The sequence below is a fragment of the Sorex fumeus genome, unplaced genomic scaffold (genome assembly GCF_029834395.1).
Source record: "Sorex fumeus unplaced genomic scaffold, SorFum_2.1 ptg000129l, whole genome shotgun sequence".
Lineage (NCBI taxonomy): Eukaryota > Metazoa > Chordata > Mammalia > Eulipotyphla > Soricidae > Sorex > Sorex fumeus.
The window spans coordinates 5,129,232-5,149,867 of record NW_026606186.1 but is presented as its reverse complement, the minus strand read 5'-3'; the positions used below and the strand labels follow the sequence as shown (position 1 = coordinate 5,149,867).

General features: G+C 49.0%; 1 protein-coding gene across 3 annotated transcripts in view; it reads right to left on the bottom strand.

Moving 5' to 3' along the window:
* MAPKAP1 (MAPK associated protein 1) overlaps window positions 1-20,636 on the bottom strand; it is a 263,258-nt gene that overhangs the window by 44,883 nt on the left and 197,739 nt on the right. The window contains exon 8 of one of the 3 annotated variants that reach the window (XM_056138535.1): window positions 9,164-9,307. The exons of 1 other annotated variant lie outside the window; for it this stretch is intronic. In XM_056138535.1, the coding sequence (XP_055994510.1) occupies window positions 9,164-9,307 (144 nt within the window). The remainder of the gene's footprint in view (window positions 1-9,163; window positions 9,308-20,636) is intronic. One more of the 3 variants, XM_056138536.1, reaches the window with a different exon arrangement.

Here is a 20,636-nt window from a genome sequence, read left to right as displayed (position 1 = left end):
ACATCGAGGGGATTCACACACTCTCAGCGGGTGTCAGAAGTCAAAATGTCGGAGAGGAGAGGGGTGAATAGAGAAGCCCGAAAGTAAAGTAGCATTCCCCTCAATGCTAGGATGCGTGGGTGATTCCAGAATGGAGGACCCACTCTTTTAAGACTATGCACCTCAACATATTTCTTAAAGCTTTTATTTATTTATTATTTTGCTCTTTGGATCACACCTGGTGATGCTCAGGGGTTCCTCCTGGCCCTGCACTCAGGAATTACTCCTAGCGGTGCTTGGGGGACCATATGGGATGCTGGTGATTGAACCCAGGTCGGTCACGTGTAAAGGCAAATGCCCTACCCATTGTACTATTTCTCCGGCCCCGCACCTCAACATCTTGTCCAGAATCCCCCTGGTTCCTGGGAGTCCTGGGTGAAAGGCTCTCGCGAGAAGTCTCTGGCATTGCCTATGCTCCTTGGGGGGAAGAGCCTTACACCCCACAAAGCGCTCAGTAAAGTTCAATGAATGCTCCTGGTGACCTGATAGGTGTCTGCTACAACCAACACTGACAGTAACAGTGCCAGGCTGTGCACCCCCCTGTGTGTTTGTCTCAGTTACGAGAACTAACACACTAGGCCTCATTCTCCATCCAGACATCTTACAGCGACAGAATTACTAGGTACTCCCTATATGCCAGATACTATGCTCGGCACTTTATATAATCTCATTTAATTTTCTCATGGTGCTTTGAAGTGCTCCTTACTGTGCCTGGACCTGCCAGAACAAAGACTCGGGGTGTGTGTGTGTGTGTGTGTGTGTGTGTGTGTGTGTGTGTGTGTGACTACTACTTAAATAGGTGGTGCTTTCTCTCCACAGTGAGACATACCCGTCACTGCATCAGTCTCCCCGCCCCCCCACAGTGAGATATACCCATCACTGCATCAATCTCTCTCTGTCCCTCTCCACAGTGGGGTATATCCGTCATTGAATCAGTCTCTCTCTCTTTCTCCCCTTTTTCTCCACAGTGGGATATACCCATCACTGCATCAATCTCTCTCTCCCTCTCCACAATGGGATATACCCATCACTGCAGTCTCTTGCTCTCTCTCCACAGTGGGGCATACCCGTCATTGCATCGGTCTCTGTCTCTGTCTGTCTCTGTCTCTCTCTCTGTGTCTTTCTCTCTCTACACAGTGGGGCATACCCACAAATGCATCAACCTCTCTTTTCACAGCAGGCTACACCCTTCGCTGCCCCCCTCACCCAGCATGATATACCCTTCAACCCTTCACTGGCTCGGCCAGGCCATAACCAGGCTAAGGACCCCTGCTGTCAGTGCCCAGCTGATTAAACTCCCAGAGCTAGAGACTTTCCACAGGGAGATTTCAGACCCTCAACAAATCAGGGTAATCCCATTTTACGAGGTGCTCAGAAAGAAATGGTTGCAGGTCTTAGAATTTCCAAAAGGAACAGCTCACAGAATGGGGGCGTTGGCTTGTATTCCAGACCCTGCTGACCCCGCCTGCTCCTACTCTCTCCCCTCTCTCTCAGGCTGCTCCATCCATCCATCCCCCTGATAGGCCCAGCTCCTTCTTAGTTCGTTAGAGGAGATTCCTTAGCCTGGGACAATCTTTCCTTACTCATTATTTGGCTAACTCCTTATTTTCCCTTAAGAAAGCTTCCTCCTGGACCGGAGAGACAGCACAGTGGGTAGAACATTCAGGTTTGATCCCCAGCATCACAGATGGTCCCCTGAGCCCCACCAGGAGTAACCCCTGAGCGCAGAGCCAGGAGTAGGTACTGAACACTCGGGATGCTCTCCCTCCCCCAAAGCGTTCTCCTGCTCTCCTTGGATCTGGCTCCTGTGCCCTTTGTACCATCACCAACCCTGGGTTCCCCATCACGCATCAATGTTTGGGGGCTGAATGGACCAATCCAGGCCCAGAAGCCAGTCACTGGTTAAGGGCGAACAGTGATCCCTCAGGGGCTGACGCCTCACTTGATTACAGGCCTTCTGAGAGTTAGGCTGCTCACAGAATTTCCACCACTTTCTCTCCCTCCAATATGCCTTTCTCTCTCTTCAAAATGCACAAGGACTGGTAAGGTCTTCTAAGGGGGCTGGGCATTTTGGATAATCTATGAGCCAAACACCCAAGAATACTGACTAGTCAACATTGGGGTATTCCTGTCGCTCCCTCTGACTCCAGAATTACACTTGATGCATGACCCAGCCATCACTCAGGGGCTGCAGGGCCATTTCCGAGGGCCAGGGCGTATGGGAGGGACGCCAATCCCTATACCCTCACTCAGAGCTAGACATGGTTTGTGGCTCGTCAAGCTTGTTTCCTTACTGCTCTAATGTACCCGTGTATCGCTTAATGAAAGTTCTTAATTGTAATTCAATTAATTACATACACAGAGTCCCCAATTACATTTTCCAATAAGACATTGGCTGTGGTACAGGTCTAAATGCACTTAACCAATTTTAATATATTAAGACCAATTTCCCTTGAATACTAATTACTACCTAATGATAAAATGAAAAGGGAGGAACTTTCAAGAAGGGGGGCAGGGGGGAGGTGAATGCAATGCAACGTGTGTAGAATTTCTCTGTCCACGTGGCACGTGGCACATGCAAGAGGTGTGGACGAGGCACACACTTCTCCCAATACAGAACCAGCCCGGTCTGCCCTGGGGATCACTCACTCCTGAAGCTGGCTGCTGCCTAGAGAAGGCCATGGGGGCCCAAGGGGCCGAAGGGAAACAGGAGTGAGAGGGCGGGAAATGCCAGCACAGGCTGGCCATGGTGTCTGGGTATGGGCAGACACTCGGTCACTGGCCTTCCTCCGGGCTCGTCATGAACATGCTCTAACTCTCCTTCATTTGTTTCAACAGCTTCGTTCTTACTAGCCCACCCCAGGGTAGGGATTACAACATCACATTTTATCACTGAGGAAGTGAGGACCACAGAGGAAAAGAAAGGAGTTGACCAAGATCAGTCATACGAGGCTGCAAATACCTTTCTTCCCATCACATCACGCCAATCAATCTTCTTTCCACCGCATCACACCAATCAACCCTCTAGCAACTGACAGTGAGTGGTGGGGACACATCAATTTCTTAAAAAAAATTTTTTTAAATTTGTTTTTGGGCCACACCTGGTGATGCTCGGGTTCCTCCTGGCTCTGCACTCAGGAATTATTCCTGGCAGTGCTCATGGGACCATATGGGATGCTGGGAATTGAAGCAGATGCAGTTGTGTGCAAAGCAACTGCTCTGACCCCTACACAGATATTCTTTTTTCTTTTTTTTTCCTTTTGGGTCACACCCGGTGATGCTCAAGGGTTACTCCTGGCTCATGCACTCAAGAATCACTCCTGGCGGTGCTTGGGCGACCATATGGGGTGCTGGGAATTGAACCCAGGTCGGTCACGTATAAGGCAAATGCCCTACCTGCTGTGATATTGCTCCAGCTCCACAGATATTCTTATGTTAGAGAAAATAATTGTTTCACTTAAATTCTGCTCACAATTTTAAGCATGGAGCCATCGACTGTATCTATCTGAAAAGGCCCCACACATAGTAAATTCCTTGTAAGTGAACATGCTCAATTCACACTCCTTAGCCAGTTACTGGACACAAAAGATGTAGCAGAATACAGTTCATTTCCACTTGGAAACAGAGTTTATCTGCAGAGTAATGTTCCTTTTGCATTTCAAGACTGTGACTGTGGTACAGTGAAAGTGGCTTAGAGCCTTGGTATTTAAGTTCTGTGGTCAAAATTAGAGAAATGAAGTCAGTTGCACCTGAAAAAGGCAAAGCCTTCAGAAGACAGGCAGAAACGTCCGGGAGTCCCCAGAGCTGGCAGAGAAAGCAGCACACACACATGCACGCACGCATGCGCACACACACACACACACACACACACACACACACACACACACACACACACACACAGAGCACATGGACAAATATACAGGCGACAAGAATCAGCACAGGCTGAAGAAGCACCACAGAAGGTTCTGGAAACATACCAGGATAAAAACTGCTCATTCACTGTCTCCTGGTGGTGACAGAGTGGTAAAGCCCCAGGAACAACATACAGAAGCCCCTCCTCAGAAAGAGGCTGTGTTGGGCTAGAGCCACAGCACGGAGGGGGAGAGGGGAGGAGGGGGAAGCTGGCCTTGCATGTGGCCAACCCAGGTTCGATCCAAGCACCAAATATGACCCCCTGAGCAACACCAGGAGTGATCTCTGAGCAGAGAGGCAGGGGTAAGCCCTGAGTCCTGCTGGATGTGGTTCAAAAATCTAATAACCCCCCTCAAGAAAAAGGGGAAGAAATATATAGCCACCCAGATCTCGTGTGAAGCCAACTGGCAATTGGCCCCTCGGAGGCCTGGAGAGAAGCCTGGTGGTGCCACATCCCCAGGCGACTCACTCCAGTCAGTCACAGGCCCGGGAGGGCCAAGGGCCTTGTAAGTGAACACGCTCCATTCACACTCCTCAGCCAGTTACTGAACACAAAACATGTAGCAGAATGGGGGTGACAAAGAGAAGTGAAGGGCAGAGCCCCACTCAAGCCCGGGGGCTGCAGGAGGAGCTGGCTACTCTGACTCTGCAGGCCACAGAGGGTTCCCCGGACTGACAGAGACACTGTCCCCAGCCACCATCCCTGCCTGGTGATTCCCACCTCCGGGGAATTGCTGCGCGTAATATGGTTCTGCAGTAACAGCAGACCTCCTTGGCTGAAAAGAAGATCCCAGAAGTCTGACATTTAAAGAACTGAAATATGGTAACTAGGTCAAGTTCTTTCGCTGGACCCTATGGACATGGACAGGCTTTCCCGGTCCCTGTGGCCGCAGGCAGGCCACCCCGTAAGCTTCTGTTCCTTCCCCTAGACGGGGGCGTAACAGGCTGCGAGAGGATGGTCCTAGGATCTCAGTTAAGCACACAAAAACCTGGTAAATAGATTTTTATTTTGGGGTCACACCTGATTGTGCTCAGAACTTCCTCCTGGCTGTGCTCAGGGTTCACTCCTGGAAGGCCTCAGGGCACCCTATGGGTACCAGGAATGGAAGCCAGGCTGGCCCTGCGCAAGGCAAGCTCCCTGCCTGCTGCTCCGGCCCCCCTGGCAAACTAGCTGGAACTGTGCACGGCATGTACACCGGAAACGAAGGTTCCAAGAGGGGTCAGTCGTTGCCCAGTGTCAGCAGTTGCTGTTCATGTCCTCCTTTGATTCTACAGATTGTTCTTGGAGTATGAAGCCCAACTCTGAGGGGGGTGACTCGCAAGTGAGAAATCGGGAAAACAAAGGGCTGGAATCTGCTGGGTCTCCCAAGAGCTACTTTAACACTGCCTCAGGCTGTGGAAGAAGTAAGCTGGCACAAGCTGCAGCTTTCTCCCAGGCCGAGATAAAATCAGTGAGAAGGGGAAAAGGTCCCTGGCACTGTGGGCAGAAAAAGAAAACTGAGGCTCACTTTGGTGCGAGAATTCATCTCAAAGCCTGGGCAAGAACAAAGCCTTCTAACATTCCCCCGCTGCACGGTGGGCTCAGCTCCTTCCTGGCCTGATTCCTGCTCACAGCAGGCAGCCAGCAAAAGGATGGACTCGATTAGCAGTCAAAACCCAAACTGGAAAGTGCAAGGACTTGGGTTTGTCATTTTCTCATCCAGGCCATGATGCAGCTTCCGTCCCTTGGAGGGTCGCCTGACATACCAGTGGTTTCTGCAATCCTCTCTCATTTATGGAGATGGTCATCAGAGCCAATCTTAGAATTAAGAATTCAGGCTGCTCCATCAACAACTTCAGGACGGCCTTGGGGATCAGCCTCAAATCCAGGCACTATCATTTGCTAGTTGGCTAATTTTGGGCAGTCATAACCTCTCTCCACAGCTGAAGCACTATCTCTGAGAAGGCAGGAGTGTGAACATGGCACGAGAGAGCTGTGAGCGGTGTCCACCATGATGCCTTACAAGAGATGACCCCAAGAATTAAAACATTGTTTTTGGATGAGAGGAGGGTCACATGCCACGCTTGGGGGCTACTCCCAAGTGAGTCTTGGGGAACCTGAGCAACAGGGGATCAAACTGTGGGGTTTCTACATGCAAAGCACATGCTCCAGCCTTTGGGGTCCCCCCCCCCATTCCCACTCTGTATACCTTTCAATGTCCTTCCTTACACGAAAATTAAAAGGCTACTTCCAGCAATTTCCCAATCAAATGGTTTCAACTGATAAGGCACAAATTCTTCTGGTACACCACAGCACATTTGCTGGGGAATAGCTCACTTCCAATTTCTCTGATTTTGTGACATAAAGTGATAGACCTGCCCCACTTCTGCGGTCCCCTCTATTCTGCATCGCTCCTTCCCCCAGTCACACACCTTTGTCCTCCAAGGCCCTTACAGTTCCCCATTCTAGACCTTCCAGACCGCTCCACTGAGCAGTCAGACACAGAATGCTGTTTCTTCAACAGTTAGTAATTAGAGTCAACATTTGTTGAGTGTTTATTGTGCTAGTCATTGTTCTAAGAGGTTTAGGATTGTTAAAACTCACTGGTTCCTCCCACCAGCCTTACAAGGCAGATCAACTGTCTGAGGCTAAGGGAATTGTCCAAGGTCACACAAGTCAGCAGGTGGCAAGGCCAGGCGGTGAGCTAAGGTAGTGTGGTTCAATAGCACTCTCGGAAAAACAGAGTCTCACAGGCTTGTAATAATCTGCTTTGAAAATGGTTTTAAGGAGACCAAGCAGCCGGTCCTGATTAAATATACCAATAAACAGTAAATTTCTATTTTTTAAAATATTTGATTTAGCCTCTTTATGGTCCTTGATAGAGAATTCATATTTAAATAAAATACTTTTTTTTCCCTTGGGGGATTGGGGGTGACACTGGATCTCTGTCTTGTTCTATTTTCTGTTGTGTATAATAGCATCCAATTATGGCAAAATAAAATATTTTTTGGAGGGGGCTATACCTGGTGATGCTCCTGGGTTACTCCTATCTCTGCACTCGGGAATCACTCTTAGAGATGATCTGAGACAATATGGGATGTCAGGGATTGAACCCGGGTCAGCTGTGTGCAAGGCAAGGGTCTTATCCACTATACTATCTCTAGTCCCCCAAAAGAATTTTTTTTTAGTATACAGAAAATTACAGGTTTTGGAATTTACAGATATAGATTCTGAAGATCACCATTTACAAATATAATATTTTACATCTAAAAATAAAATTAAAAACATTTCCATAAAAAGAAATTGTTTTTAAAATTCAATTCTATTTTACAAAGACAAATGATGCTATTCCAATGGTTCTAAGCCACTGGATTGCCTACTGGCCTTTGTAAACGCTGCTAAGGGCTTCTTCTGCTAATTGCGCTCAGACTGCACACTGTACGTGTCCCGCAAATCCTTTAGGGAGGGACACTGAGGTCACTGAGGCCACAACTTAATCAAGCTGATGTTTAGAAATGGAGTGAGGATAAGAGTCTTGAGTTCAGAGCCTGATCTACAAACTCCCATAGCCTGTTCTTCCTAGTGTAAGAGAGTTGGGCTTCAGAGTCAGGAGATAGCTCGGGAATTCTGGTCACATGTTTTCCATGTGAAGGACCCTGGTTTGATCCCTAGCACCATGTCACGTGGCTCTCCTCTCCCCACCTGCCAGTGTTACAGAGGTGGCCCTGGAGGGCCCTGGCACAGAAAGGCCTGAGGAGTACTTCATTCTCAGGCTCTAGCACTGAGCTGGCCAGCCTGGAATGCCAAGTATCTCTGCAAGTGGTCTCTGGAGCTCCTGAGCACTGTTAAGGTGGGGTGGGGGTTGGGGAAGAGAAATTCACTGGAATGCACTGTGTACTGCGAGATGCTTGATCACAGTTTTAAAAATGACAAATTAGGGCCAGGAGCAATAGAACAGAAAGTAAGTAGGGCATTTGCCTTGCATATGGCTAACCCGGTTCAATCCCCAGCATCCCATAAGGTCCCCTGAGCACTGTTGGGAGTGATTCCTGAGTGCAGAGCCAGGAGTAAGCCCGGAGCATTGCTAGGTATGGCCGCTAAGCAAAACAAAAAAAAAGGGTACATGACACATATATATATGGAGTAACACGAGGATTAATGTGGAATAATCTCTATGATAGTGTCCAAATGATACAAGAAAAATACAGAGCATGGGTGAGAAGGAAAACACAGGGCGCTGGTGACGACCTGCTATCATTTGCTACATGCATGTACATACATGCAGAAGCCTGGTATATTTGTATGCATACACAGAGTATGCATTTCCATACAGGGAGCGTCCCAGGAAAGATACCAAGGAAGCTGAGCAGAACTGCTGTCTCAGAGTGGGGCGCCCGGAGCAAAGGGGCTACAGGGTCACTCCAGACATTTGGCTGAATGGGAGGAGTCGGCTACAGTGTTCCTCTAGGCTGGGGACGAGTGAGGACCTGCCGAACTACTGAAGGGCAACCTGGCTGGGTCAGGACCCTCACAGACATAGCAGTGTGTGAGAGAAGGACAGCAAACAACTACTGGGGGAAAATTACAGACATACACGCCGTGAAGAAAGAGCAGTCTCCAGTGACAGAAGACAAAAGGGGCGTGAAGGGAAGGATCACGGTCAGGACAGGGAGACGCAGAGATGCAGAAACCGAGTGGAGGACAGGAAGCAACTGAGCAGAAGCACAGCCTGAGGAAAAGGCCCCAAGCAGAGCGTTCTAAGGGTCAGCATTATTACTTCTTTCCAAAGGCCACGGGAACAGAAAGGAGAGGGATGGCCAAATGACCAGGGCAGAAACTCTAAAGCACGTGAGAGAAATCTCCAGTTGGGCTCAGCACACGCACTGCGGGAGTCACACTAACGGCCAGCATTTCCTAAACCCTGATGCTTGACCTGGGGAACTGACACGGTCAGCTGCTTCACCTACAAACTAGCCATTACCTCAGAAAGGGCCCATGTTCCTAAACTGCTTCCGGTGAACGTTTGCTGCGGAGTGAAAATCAGGATGCAAACGCTTTCCCACAGAGCACTGCATCCCTCATTTTACTGTTGGAAATACTTTTGGTGGCCCTGGCACTAAATGTCCCTGCAAACCTGCCCCGAGGAGCCAGACCTGGGAGTGCTCCCGAACGCGGGGCTGACAGGCTGGTCTGTAAGGACAAAGCAGGCACGCAGCGAGGAGGCCAACGTACTGTTCTCGCGGACCAGGCAGAACTCCCACGCGCTCTGGCTCTCCAAAGTGCTCTCCAGGTCCACGGCGACATTGGGCTCGCTCTGCTTCTCCAGGCGGTACTGAGGGCCTGGAAGATCAAAGGGGCAGGAGGAGGGGAGGAGGTCTGAAACAGTGAATTTAACATTAGAAAACACTGTAGACTGGAGAACAGCCCGTGAAGTGTCAGCACACTGCAGAGGCCCGTCTGCTAGCGGGCTACCAGGGACAGAAGAGCCTGGAGATGGTTTGGGGTCTGTGCGTCTGCCCTGGCCCCGCTTCACACTGTACACTTTTGTCTGTCCTATAACCAGGTCTATTTTTGCTCAGTTTTTCCCCTGATCAAGGTGAGCGGTAGATGGTGTTTGAATGTCACTGGCCTGGAATCAAAGAGCGGGAAACCCAACCCGTTTGAACCCGTTTGCTATTATGCAGTGTGGGAACAGTGAAACCTTGAAGGATTAGTGTAAAGATTGGAGATGACACGGGAAGCATAGTAATGCAACAGCCTCGCAGGAGGCACTCCCTCCAAAGCACTTATTATTAATAATCATTACCTAATCATGAATAATCAATTATAGGTAGGTATAAAACATGCTTTAAACTCTTATGTGACAAGTCTGAAAATGAAAAAATATATTCTAAGAGCAGGTGATGTCAAAATGCAACTCAGGGTTCTGTTTCCCGGTGACAGAAAGACAGTGGCTGATGATTCGTGTTTTCGCTGAAACATTTATAAAAACACAAGATGGCCCAGGCCATGGCTGCGTTAGTGAACATGCCTGGCACGGGTGGAGCCCCGCGCTGGATCCCTGGCACTGTGAAACCCAAACCAAAATCACACACGAGACCCGAGTTCAGTCACAGCGGAAGCTAGGGACACCAGATTTCCATATCACAGAGGGGACTCAGGGATCTTAATAAAACACTAGGGCATTTGATACATTTATTCATGCTGTCTCTGTCATACCAATGACAATCCAACTCTGAGATAATACCTAAGAGGTCCAGTGATTTGATTCAAAAGACTGTTCCTGTTGTTAGGGGTTACTGAAAAGATTAGAGGCATAAGAAACCATCCTTTTATTTGGACTCTGAAAGGAGTGTTTGGTCAGGCAGAGGAGAGGGATTCAAGATCTGAGAAAAGCATCCGAAGCCTCACAGGGCTCCTAGGCAGAATACAGGGTTCTATAATGTTCTTCCTACTGTAGATTTGTGGGCTATTGAGACCCAGCACTCCTCCCTCTGCACCCATTCATCTCAGGTCACCCCACCCGCACCAACACCCTCTCCCCAGTTTTCTGTCACTGGCTGCACTGGAGTTGTATTTCAACTTCTTCAAGGTATATTTCCTAAGTGGCTAATTTAGTAGCTCTTGTGCCTATTTTCAGTGTTCTTACTACATTCAGTTCTTTTACACTACCAACAGCTTTACATCACTTTACTAAACAATACGCAACATATATACGACTATTTGAACAAGTACATGCTCAAAAAAAAACTATGTAATTTTTAGAAAATCTAATACACAGTACTCAGATTAGGAAGGTGCTGTAATATTACTGCTGAATTCTAATGATTAGTAGTAAGCAAACAAAGGTATTGAACGAAGGGGACAGTCTCCACATGACAGAAAGACAGTGTCTGCTGATTTGTGTTTTTGTTGAAACAGGGCTGGAGCGATAGCACAGCGGCAGGGCATTTGCCTTGCACACAGCCAACATGGCCGACCCGAGTTCGATTCCTCCGCCCCTCTCGGAGAGCCCGGCAAGCAACCGAGAGTCTCTCGCCCGCACGGCAGAGCCTGGCAAGCCACCCGTGACGTATTCGATATGCCAGACACAGTAACAACAAAGTCTCCAATGGAGACGTTACTGGGCCTGCTCGAGCAAATCGATGAACAACGGGAGGACATTTTTTATTTACAAAAACACAAGACGGCCCAGGAAGTGGCTGTGTTAAGAGTGCATGCCTGGCACGGGTGGAGCCCTGTGTTTGGCCGCTGGCACTGCAAACCCAAACCAAAATCACACACCTATCAGAACTGAAGTCTGTCAATAAACTGGCATATTTGTTGCTGAAACTGGCATGTTTGTTGCTGATTGCGGAACACTTTCACACACATTCATTGTGGGATTACGGGAAAATCACGCTCGACAAACTTCGGTGGTGCATGGTTCTTCTCACCGCATCTCCTTCCTGTCCCTTCCCCAACACTATTACGATAAAAATAACGTATTAGAGGGGTGGCAGTCACCCCTAAATAAGCAGGGGTGATGTTTCAAAACACCGGCCTGTTAGAAATCTGCTGCTCGCCACCCTCAGCCCCAGAAACAGTCTAAGGCACTGACCACCCACCTGTGAGGATTAGTAGCTTATCAGGTTAGAAACGTTAGCTACAATTCATGGTTTAATGATAACCAATATTTTAGAAACAACCTAGATCCAACAGAACACTGTGAAATACCAGAAAGATATTAAAAGTGATGCTATGGGCTAAGGAGGCAGCTCAGAGAGTGGGATGTATACTTTGTGCAAGGCCCTAAATTGGATCCCTGGTGTCACCTGGCCTGAGAATCTGGCATTCTGTCCATAGCCCTGTGTGTACATGTGTGAGTGCCACAGTGACCTCCTGCAACACCACAACTAACCAGTAAGACTCCCATTGTTTGTGTGTACAAACAATGCAGCTACAAGGGTGTGACATCATGAAGTGAATACCACTTCCGGTTTTCTCAGCAGTAATGGCAACAAGGGCACCGAGGGGTGGCAATTTTTTTTTTTTGAAATTTAGAACAAAAAAGACGGGAAATGTGATGACAGTGTATAGTGGGATAATGAGGGTTTATTTTTTCCTAGTGTTCTTCTCTGCTTTTTAATTTTTCCTGCAATAAAAAGAACAAGCTGGCATTTCTCACAATGTTACTTGGCCCACTCGAGCAAATCGATGAGCAACGGGAGGGCAGTGCTACAGTGCTATATAATTCCAAGTCCACCAGTTCCTTTGAAGCGACACCATTTTTTGGAGGATACTATAATCATCACACATTATGGCATCGCCAACAAACCTTTCAGATGCGAGCTGCTTCTGTGGACAGGTGCTGCTATGGAAGGGGCCTTCACGCTCGCATGCGGACTGACTCCCAGCTCCATGCAGAGTTTTGGACATCTGGGCAGTTATCTGTCGATCTCGAGGCACCTTGGCCAGGCCTCCTCACAGGGACTTTCATGATTGTTTCCTTTGTCCACTTCCTCCCTCAAGTCTCTGCAACTCTCTGGGAAATGAGGATAAAGGACTCCAGGGAACAGCAGTGGGAAGGGGACCTTTATCCCTACACACAGGTCCCTGTAGCATTTTGAAAGTCGTGTTGAAAAACACTTTCAGCATTTACTTTCCTGGGTACTGGGGCTTTCCTGGGTACTGGGGCTTGCACAGGATTTTTTTCACTTTTTGGGGGTGGGGTAGTATGGAGTGAGAGGGGTGACTCCTGTCTCTGGGTGGGGGGGGGGGTGGGGAGAGGGGAGAAGCCCGGGGTCCTGAGGCAAACACAAGCATGTGCTCATTCCAGTGAGTTCTCTCCTGTCCTTGCAGATTCCTATTAAAATCATGTTTTGTTTTTTCCCTTTCTAGTACAGGGGATACACAACGGGTAGGGTGTCTGCCTTGCACGCAGTCAACATGACCAACTCGAGTTCGATTCCTCCGCCCCTCTCGGAGAGCCCGGCAAGCTACCGAGAGTATCTCGCCTGCACGGCAGAGCCTGGCAAGCTCCCCGTGACGTACTTGATATGCCAAACACAGTAACAATTCTCACGATGGAGACATTACTGGGCCCGCTCGAGAAAATCGATGAACAACGGGAGGGCCGTGACCGTGACCGTGACCTGAGTACAGGGGATGAGACACCTGCCGTGCACATGGCCGAGTCCTATTTGATTTCCAAGACTACATCTGGTCCCCTGAGCACAGAGCCAGGAGGAAACATTGGGTGGGCTCTCCCCAGAGCGATAGCACAGCGGGTAGGGCGTCTGCCTTGCACGCAGCCAACATGGCCAACCCGAGTTCGATTCCTCCGCCCCTCTCGGAGAGCCCGGCAAGCTACCAAGAGTATTTGATATGCCAGACACAGTAACAACAAAGTCTCCAATGGAGACGTTACTGGGCCCGCTCGAGCAAATCGATGATCAACGGGAGGGCCTTTACTTACTTTACTCCCCAGAAAATATTTTTTTGTGATTTCTTTTTCCTTTGAAGTCTAACATGATAATGACTCATTGTTACCTGACCATTCTAAAATGGTCTTACTGAAAGCTCACGACAAATGAGGGGCAAAGATTATCTCGGAAGGATGGCAGGGGGCAGCTGCTTTTCCAAAATCACCAAGGCAGAAAGTTGGAAGAGAGGAATGAAATTCAAGAGTTGTTGGCACCAAAGTCTGAGTCTTCTGAAGCTTTCTTCTGCTCTTATTAACTATAAATTACAGGCTATTAAAAAGAGCCAGCGTTTAGACCGTAAGGCCACTCAGGAAAGAGTTGTGTAGGTATATGCATTCGCTGAGTTTTTTTTTTTTTGTTTGTTTGTTTTTAAATTTGGGCAACACTCAGCTCAGCTCAGTTCTTACTCTTGGCTCTGTGCGCAGGGCTGACTCCTGGTAGGGATTGGAGGACCCTCTGGAGTGCGGGGGGATCAAACCTGGGTTGGCCACATACAAGGCAAATGCGCTCCCCGCTGTGCTATTGCTTGGGCTCTGTGACAGGCCTTTTACCAAAGATCACCTTATTCACTCTTCATCACGCGAGCCCACAAGAGCATGGATTCCATTTTACACAGGCAGAAAGTGACTCGCAGGGATGAAATGGCTCCAGGTCCCTCAGAAAGTGGTGTGACAAAGGTTTCTGCCTCCAGCCGCCCAGGTCTCTCCATCTCACACACTCACCACACGCCTCACTTGTGACGAGTGCTTCATAAATGTCTGCTGATGACAAGCACGATTACGACGACTCAGACCTACTGTAGATCAAACTACTGTGGCTGTCGAATACTGGCTTAATTTTTAGGCAGCTGACATGGGAGGAAAGGGAAAAAAAATATTATAGCTAAAAGCCATTTTCAAAAGACAAGCTATGAGACCAGTTTCTATTAATATAGTTTTCCCCAAGAAATGACTATGGTGAACATAAAGGCTCACACTGAGCAGGAGGTGGGTCTCAAGGCAACATCCACCCTGGGAAGAGGCTTTAAAAAATATCGCAGCTGTGCCAGAACTCACATGCCCTCTGCTTCGGAGCAAAGGGGAACGCAAAGGAAGATTCTGGAAGGCAGTGACTCTGCAGCCACCAAGGAAACCCGCTGCCATTTCACGATGCACTAACAATAGGAATGCCATGTCACTGATAGGCTAAGGGCAAAATACTGCTCTGGGCACTTTGGGAGGGTTCCAAGTTCTAATACTCAGGCAGGATTTTTTTGTGATTTTGTAAACCCGAGGTAAGCCTAAGTTTCAAATAAAACCAGCAGTGCCTATTGGATGGTGGCTACAGGTTCAGTTCGGCTTCCTTGATCCCTTTAATCCTCGACTGAAACAGAAAGGGATTTAGCAGGCAACCCTGCTGAAAGGCGGGGGAGCTGTAATCCAATGGGAAGCGCTCTGAGAGGCCCGAGGGAGGCGAAAAGCCACGCCACCGCCTCCATTACTCTGGGTTTGAAGCTAATGGCCATGGGAAGAACAAACACTCTTCGTTTTTTCTATTAAAGAACTGTGATTTCCAAAGTTATTGATAGTTGTGTTTTAGGCATATAATATTTCAACACCACTCCCGCCACCAGTGTCAGCTTCCCTCTCGCAGTGCCCATATTCCCTCCCCACCCCCACCCCTGGTCCATTTTCTGCCTGTCAACTTGACAGGCATATTACAAAGTTCCAGTGGTTGTCACTTAGACCCCGTGTTTTCAGTGTTGTTGAGTCTGTTCTGGGTACATGGCTCTACCGCTTCCCCACATCACCCGCATAACTGAAGCCCCGATGCCCGCTCACCCATCGCTTCCTATTTTCCTCTCCCCCAATGTCTTCCCTATAGAAACAAATGCTCTTTCAGCATGACTTTCAGGAAAGCTGCTTCCATGGAGCAGGTCACTGGTTCTGTATCTTAGATAATTTTGAATCCAAATGTAGTGTCAATCTTGAAATGGGTGCTGAGTCCTTTTCTCCTCTGCCCACTCAGAAGTGGGGCAGGAAATGTGTGACTTGATCATGTCACTGGACACACACTCTGGGCGAGCTGGTCCTCTGGATCTTTATTTTACTCTTCCTTTCGTGGACTCTCAACCCATGCATCATTTTATGCTGTATTGAGCATCACCTATGCATTCTAAATGCTCTGTGGACTGAGGTGGGCCCTAGAGGAAGGAACTTATCACCACATCATTGAGCAGGTCCCTGGCATGTCAGTTATTTTCCAGTGCCACCTGAAAGAGGTGCTTTAATCTGAAAGAGCTTCTTGAAGCCAGAAAAAAGTTAAGTCTGAGCAAATAAGATGAAAGGCTGGGAGGTAAGGGGGAATGGCTGGCGCCTGCACCCCGAAACAGAGGGGTACCGCCAACTCTGGTTGCCGGCAAATTCTTCATTGCTGTACATCTGATCATCTGTAAAGCTGGAGAACAGAACTTCCTGTGCAAGGCTGCTGTGAGGGTTCAACAGGACCATCCCAACTCCCCTGGCCAGGTGCTCACTGATAGCTGTGAGTGCTGCTGGTAGGGGCTGAAACAAAAACCAGGGCAAGGAGGCAGAGGCTGCTCCTTAGCCCGAGTGACAGCAGGCTGAGAGACCGAGAAGGAAAGAAGGCCTGCAGGGGGCATGGTGGCATCCGGGCAGCCGCCCTGAGTGTGGGCCGGGAGACGATGCCCAGCTGCTCAAACACACTCCCCTGTAAGCTACAGGCGGCATTTCGGATCACAGGTTTGCTCTGCAGACTGGGAGTCCTGAAGGTTCCCTAGTCTTTCCGGTCCTGCAAATAGAATCTCCAAGTTGGCAAATGTCAGGACCCACAGGATAAACCAGGACAGCACAAATAACGCAGGATATGTGATGTTACAATGCCATTCACTCATCCATTTAGCAATTTTTTGAGCATCAGCAATGTCCCAGACATGGAGATGAATAATCAATGATTCCTGCCTTTGAGCGGGGGTTGGGGATGGGCGGGAGAAGGAAGCTACACTCGAGCAGATAAATCATCAAAGAGTGCCATCAGCGCTCTGCCCAGGTAGGAACGAGATGCCGTGGGAACACAGAAGAACGAGTGCCCATGTGCTTCCTCTCCCTTCCCGAGGCTGGAAAGGGCTGGACCAGGAGAAGGGGAAGGAGCACATGCCCACAGGAACATGGGCTCCCACTGTGGGCCCATGGGTGCAGGGGAGGCAGGCTGGGAAGGGAGTGTGGTACAGACCATGGTCTCGGTCCGAGTTTTTGCTCATAAGCAACAGATGCTAACTGCATAGGAGTGATGATATCAGCTTCCTGTTCTGGTGGCCAGACTGCTGGCAAGGGGAGCCGTGCGAGCACACTGTGCTGAGGTCTATCTGCTCTGTGGCGGGGGCTGCAGAAACCCCCTGGGCAGTGTCATCTCCGAGCTCAGACCCCCACCAGTTCCTCCACAAGGCTGCGTTGAGGGTCAGCGCCAACGCCAAGGGCTCTTCCTCTCGGGGCTACTAGAACCATTTTCTGCTTGATCTTAATAGAAGCGCTGAATTATAGTCCAGTGATAACTACTGTCGCTGATCCCCCCTCTGAGGCCCAGACGGGATCATTTGGAATTTAAATAATAAAATCGGAACATGCTGACATGACAATAAGGTCACACTTTTGCCTCCTCTGAGCCAATACACAATTTGCTCTCAGTGAAAGAGCCGAATATAATCAAATTAAATACAATTCCTATTACAAAAGAAGAAGGACCAGGGTTGCTCCAATAAGCCAATTCTCCTGCCTAGTTAAACTGCAAAACCTTCAGGAAAGGTTTTGAAAGCATGACCCATCAGTTCTAATTTTTAAAACTTATCCTTTCAGTCAAGACTAGAAAAAGGCCCATTCCAACTTTTATCTTTACTACAAAGTACTGCTATCTTGGCCTGATGTCAGGAGCTCTATCTCTCTTTCTGCTGACAAGCAGAGACGAGAAAGATAAGATTGGAAACGAATCTCACTTCTCTGAGTAAATAAATAATCAATACTCATCTAAATGTAAATGAGAAGGTAGCCCCCTCTGATAACAGCATTCTTATCAGAGAGCCAATTTTCTTCAGACATTTGGCCTCAACCAAATCACCATCATTCAGCCCTAGCCTAATGGCAAAAAATCGTAACTAAATTGAACCGATCACCAGAGATCAACTAAGTTCGGCCCTGGCCACTTCAGGTTCAAATGTTTGGGAATGCAATTTTGCCCCCATTAACTTTCAATAGCAATGAAGAACAGACTGGTCAAGGGGCCAGCGTGTGTAATAAACAACCCCAGAAAGGGGGCCTGAGGGTGGGAACAATGCCAGCACAGAAACAAAACCCACAAGGGAAGGGAAGGTTGCTCCTGGGGACCAGGCAAAGAGCATGCCCGCCCTCCTCAAAGGCTTGGCTAAAATGAAGAGAGCTTTCACGGGGCCGGAGATGATGATTTACATTTATTGAAACATGTAAATAAAGAAAAAAGAGGTGAAAAAGCTACAGCAGCTAAAAATAACCTACGGTTCAAATGATCAATTTCCTCCAACTAATTTGTATCAGACTTACATCTGACCCAGCAGGGCCAGCGCTGACCTGATTTTACTGAAATAAGACGCCGTCTACAAGACAAATCACTTTAAAACCACTGCACTGGGGTTTCCATTTCTTTGCTGCAAGACTCAATTCACTGCTGATGAGAGTATTGGGGAAATTATGACCATTATTGATAGGACAGCAAAACCACTTTTGCTCGGTAGGCTTCAAGTCGACAGAAAGCTTACATCGAGCCATTAATGAAGGTGTCAGCTAGAATCAGAAATTAGAGACAAAGCCTGGGAAGGTCTAACTTTTCGGGCACGTTAACGGCGGCTATTTACTCATCCTCAGAGAAGTTGGCAAGCTTAGGGAAGGCGTGAAGAGGCTGGCAGCTTGCCTGGGGTCGGGGAGAGGAAATGTTGCTTTTTGACCTGGCCCCAGACTTTGGAGACAGCGAGCTCTCAGGAGACAGAACCGCCCGATGTTCTCAACCATCTCTGCTCCTGCCCCAAGTATCACAGTCTCCGTGGGCTGGCACGTGGGCTCTGGAGTCAGCCTTAGATTGAAACCTTGGCTTCTCAACAACTTCCACAGAACACATGCAAAGATTACACACGGCTTTGTAGAACACATGGCTAGCACATAACAGCCACTGAGTGTTGTGGTTATGTAGCCGGGGAAGTGCGGCACAATCCAGAATTTGTCTTTTAATTTTTTATTTTATTTTTTGGCTTTTTTTGGGGTCACACCCAGTGATGCTCAGGGGTAACTCCTGGCCTGCACTCAGGAATGACTCCTGGTGTTACTCAGGGGACCTTATGGGATGCTGGGGGGTTGAACATTGGTCAGACACGAACAAGGCTGTACAGTAGCTCCAGGCCATCTTTTTTTTTTTTTTTAAAGCGTTAACAAAAGAGTAACAACAGTCACTGGCGTTGAGGACCTTGTGGAGCTCTAACAAAGCCCTTCCAGGCACGCACCTTCAGATTCCTCAAATTCTCAGAAGCAGAAACCCTAGGATCACCTTCCCTTTCAAGAGAGGAAAAAGAAACCCTACATGCGGGTTAAGCCGTCCCCACAGTGAGGACAGCACATGAGTTAGGAGAGCAAGTGGGAGAGACGGTCCAGGGGTTTAGAAGTTTCTCCTGCACGCTGCTGCCTGGTTGGATCACTGGCCCCACACAATCCCCCAGACGCGCCCCCCACCCCCAGGAGGCCCGGGAACCCTGGGACTGCGGGGCACTGCCATATCACCTCCTCAGCCCTTGCGTTGGACTCCTGGCCAGCTGGCTGAGATGCTCCGGGAGCGTCCTGGGGCATCCTGAGCACTGCCTGGAGCAACCACCCCACCTAAAATGTCAAAAATCAGAAATCCAGAAATTGAGAAATCCAGAAATCACTTTCTAAGCACCCACACTGTATTTTGCAAAGAGCACTCCATGGCCTTTTGATCTCTGGGCTGAAAAGCAGACTCGCCAGACTGGGATGATTTAGCATTTCAGAAGGGAGGAAAGATGGTGCGAGGAGGAGCGTGGACAGCTGGCCATCAGGCGGTCAACACAGAGATCCCCACGGCAGAATCCTCTGACTAGCATTCAAGTCAACATCAGCTACTTGCCCTGATTTCCTCACACCCCCCCCCCCCCCGAGGGCGGGGGGGGGGGCCCTTTCCCAAAGTTAAATGATTTACAGAGTTACTGCCTCAATCCACAGTTCTGAAAGTGTGATTTCTGTAGGGCTTAACTATACCCATTTCTAGTCTTGTTACAACTTTTTTATTGCGATAGAAAACATTTACTGGAAATATGTTACTGCTATTACCAGGTCATAAAATAAAAGAAAAATAGTTTATGTATTGCCATCATTTCCAATCATCAATCAGAAAGTGCCAAGAGGAGGAAAGGAAAGGAAAGGGCGTACAGCTGAGATTTCCTTCTTTGTGTAAAAGAAAATGCAGGAACATCATAATTCTTTAGAACACATTCCTCCTTGAATGCCCAGCTTCCTGGGGGAGGGGAGTGGAGGGGAGCGACAGGCCAGGACAGGAGGGAAGGGAAAGCCCCCCTCTGGCACTGGCCCTCCTCTCTGCAGCCTGGCCTGTGTGCTAGCATCCTCTTGGCCCCCTGCTCCTGAACCACTGAGCGTGCTGGCTCAGAAGCAGCTTCCGCCCATCACCCACTCCACACCCCCAATCAAGGAGGGGGTGGAGAGACATAAAGAGAACCACTCTGTACTCTGGAGCTCCCTGGGGTGCTCAGCAACACAGAAAGCAGAAGGACATTGGCAATGTGGCACTTATTCTTTAGGGGTGCGGGGAGGGGGGTCTCCCAAGGGGTGCTCAGGAGGCTTGGAGGAACGGAGCCTGAGACCTTGCAAGCAATGCTCAGAGGTCGCACCCCGAAATGTTCAGGGGACCATGTGGCATGAAAAAACTGAAGCAGTGGGGCTGGGAGGTTGCTCAGGGGTGCAAAGTGCAAGAGAGGTTTGAACTCTGCCCTCCAGTGCTCTGCCCACATACTCCACACAGAGTCCCAAGGCCGTGCTGTCTCGCACCCCGCATGCATGACAAAGTATGTAATCTCCAATGGACAGAGATGTGTGAAAGTAGCACAATTAAAGTGTGTGTGAGCCCCTCAACTTAGAGACATGGGACCGCCAGGCCCCCCGCCAGCAAGTGGGTATGCACCAGCCAGGCTAAATGAA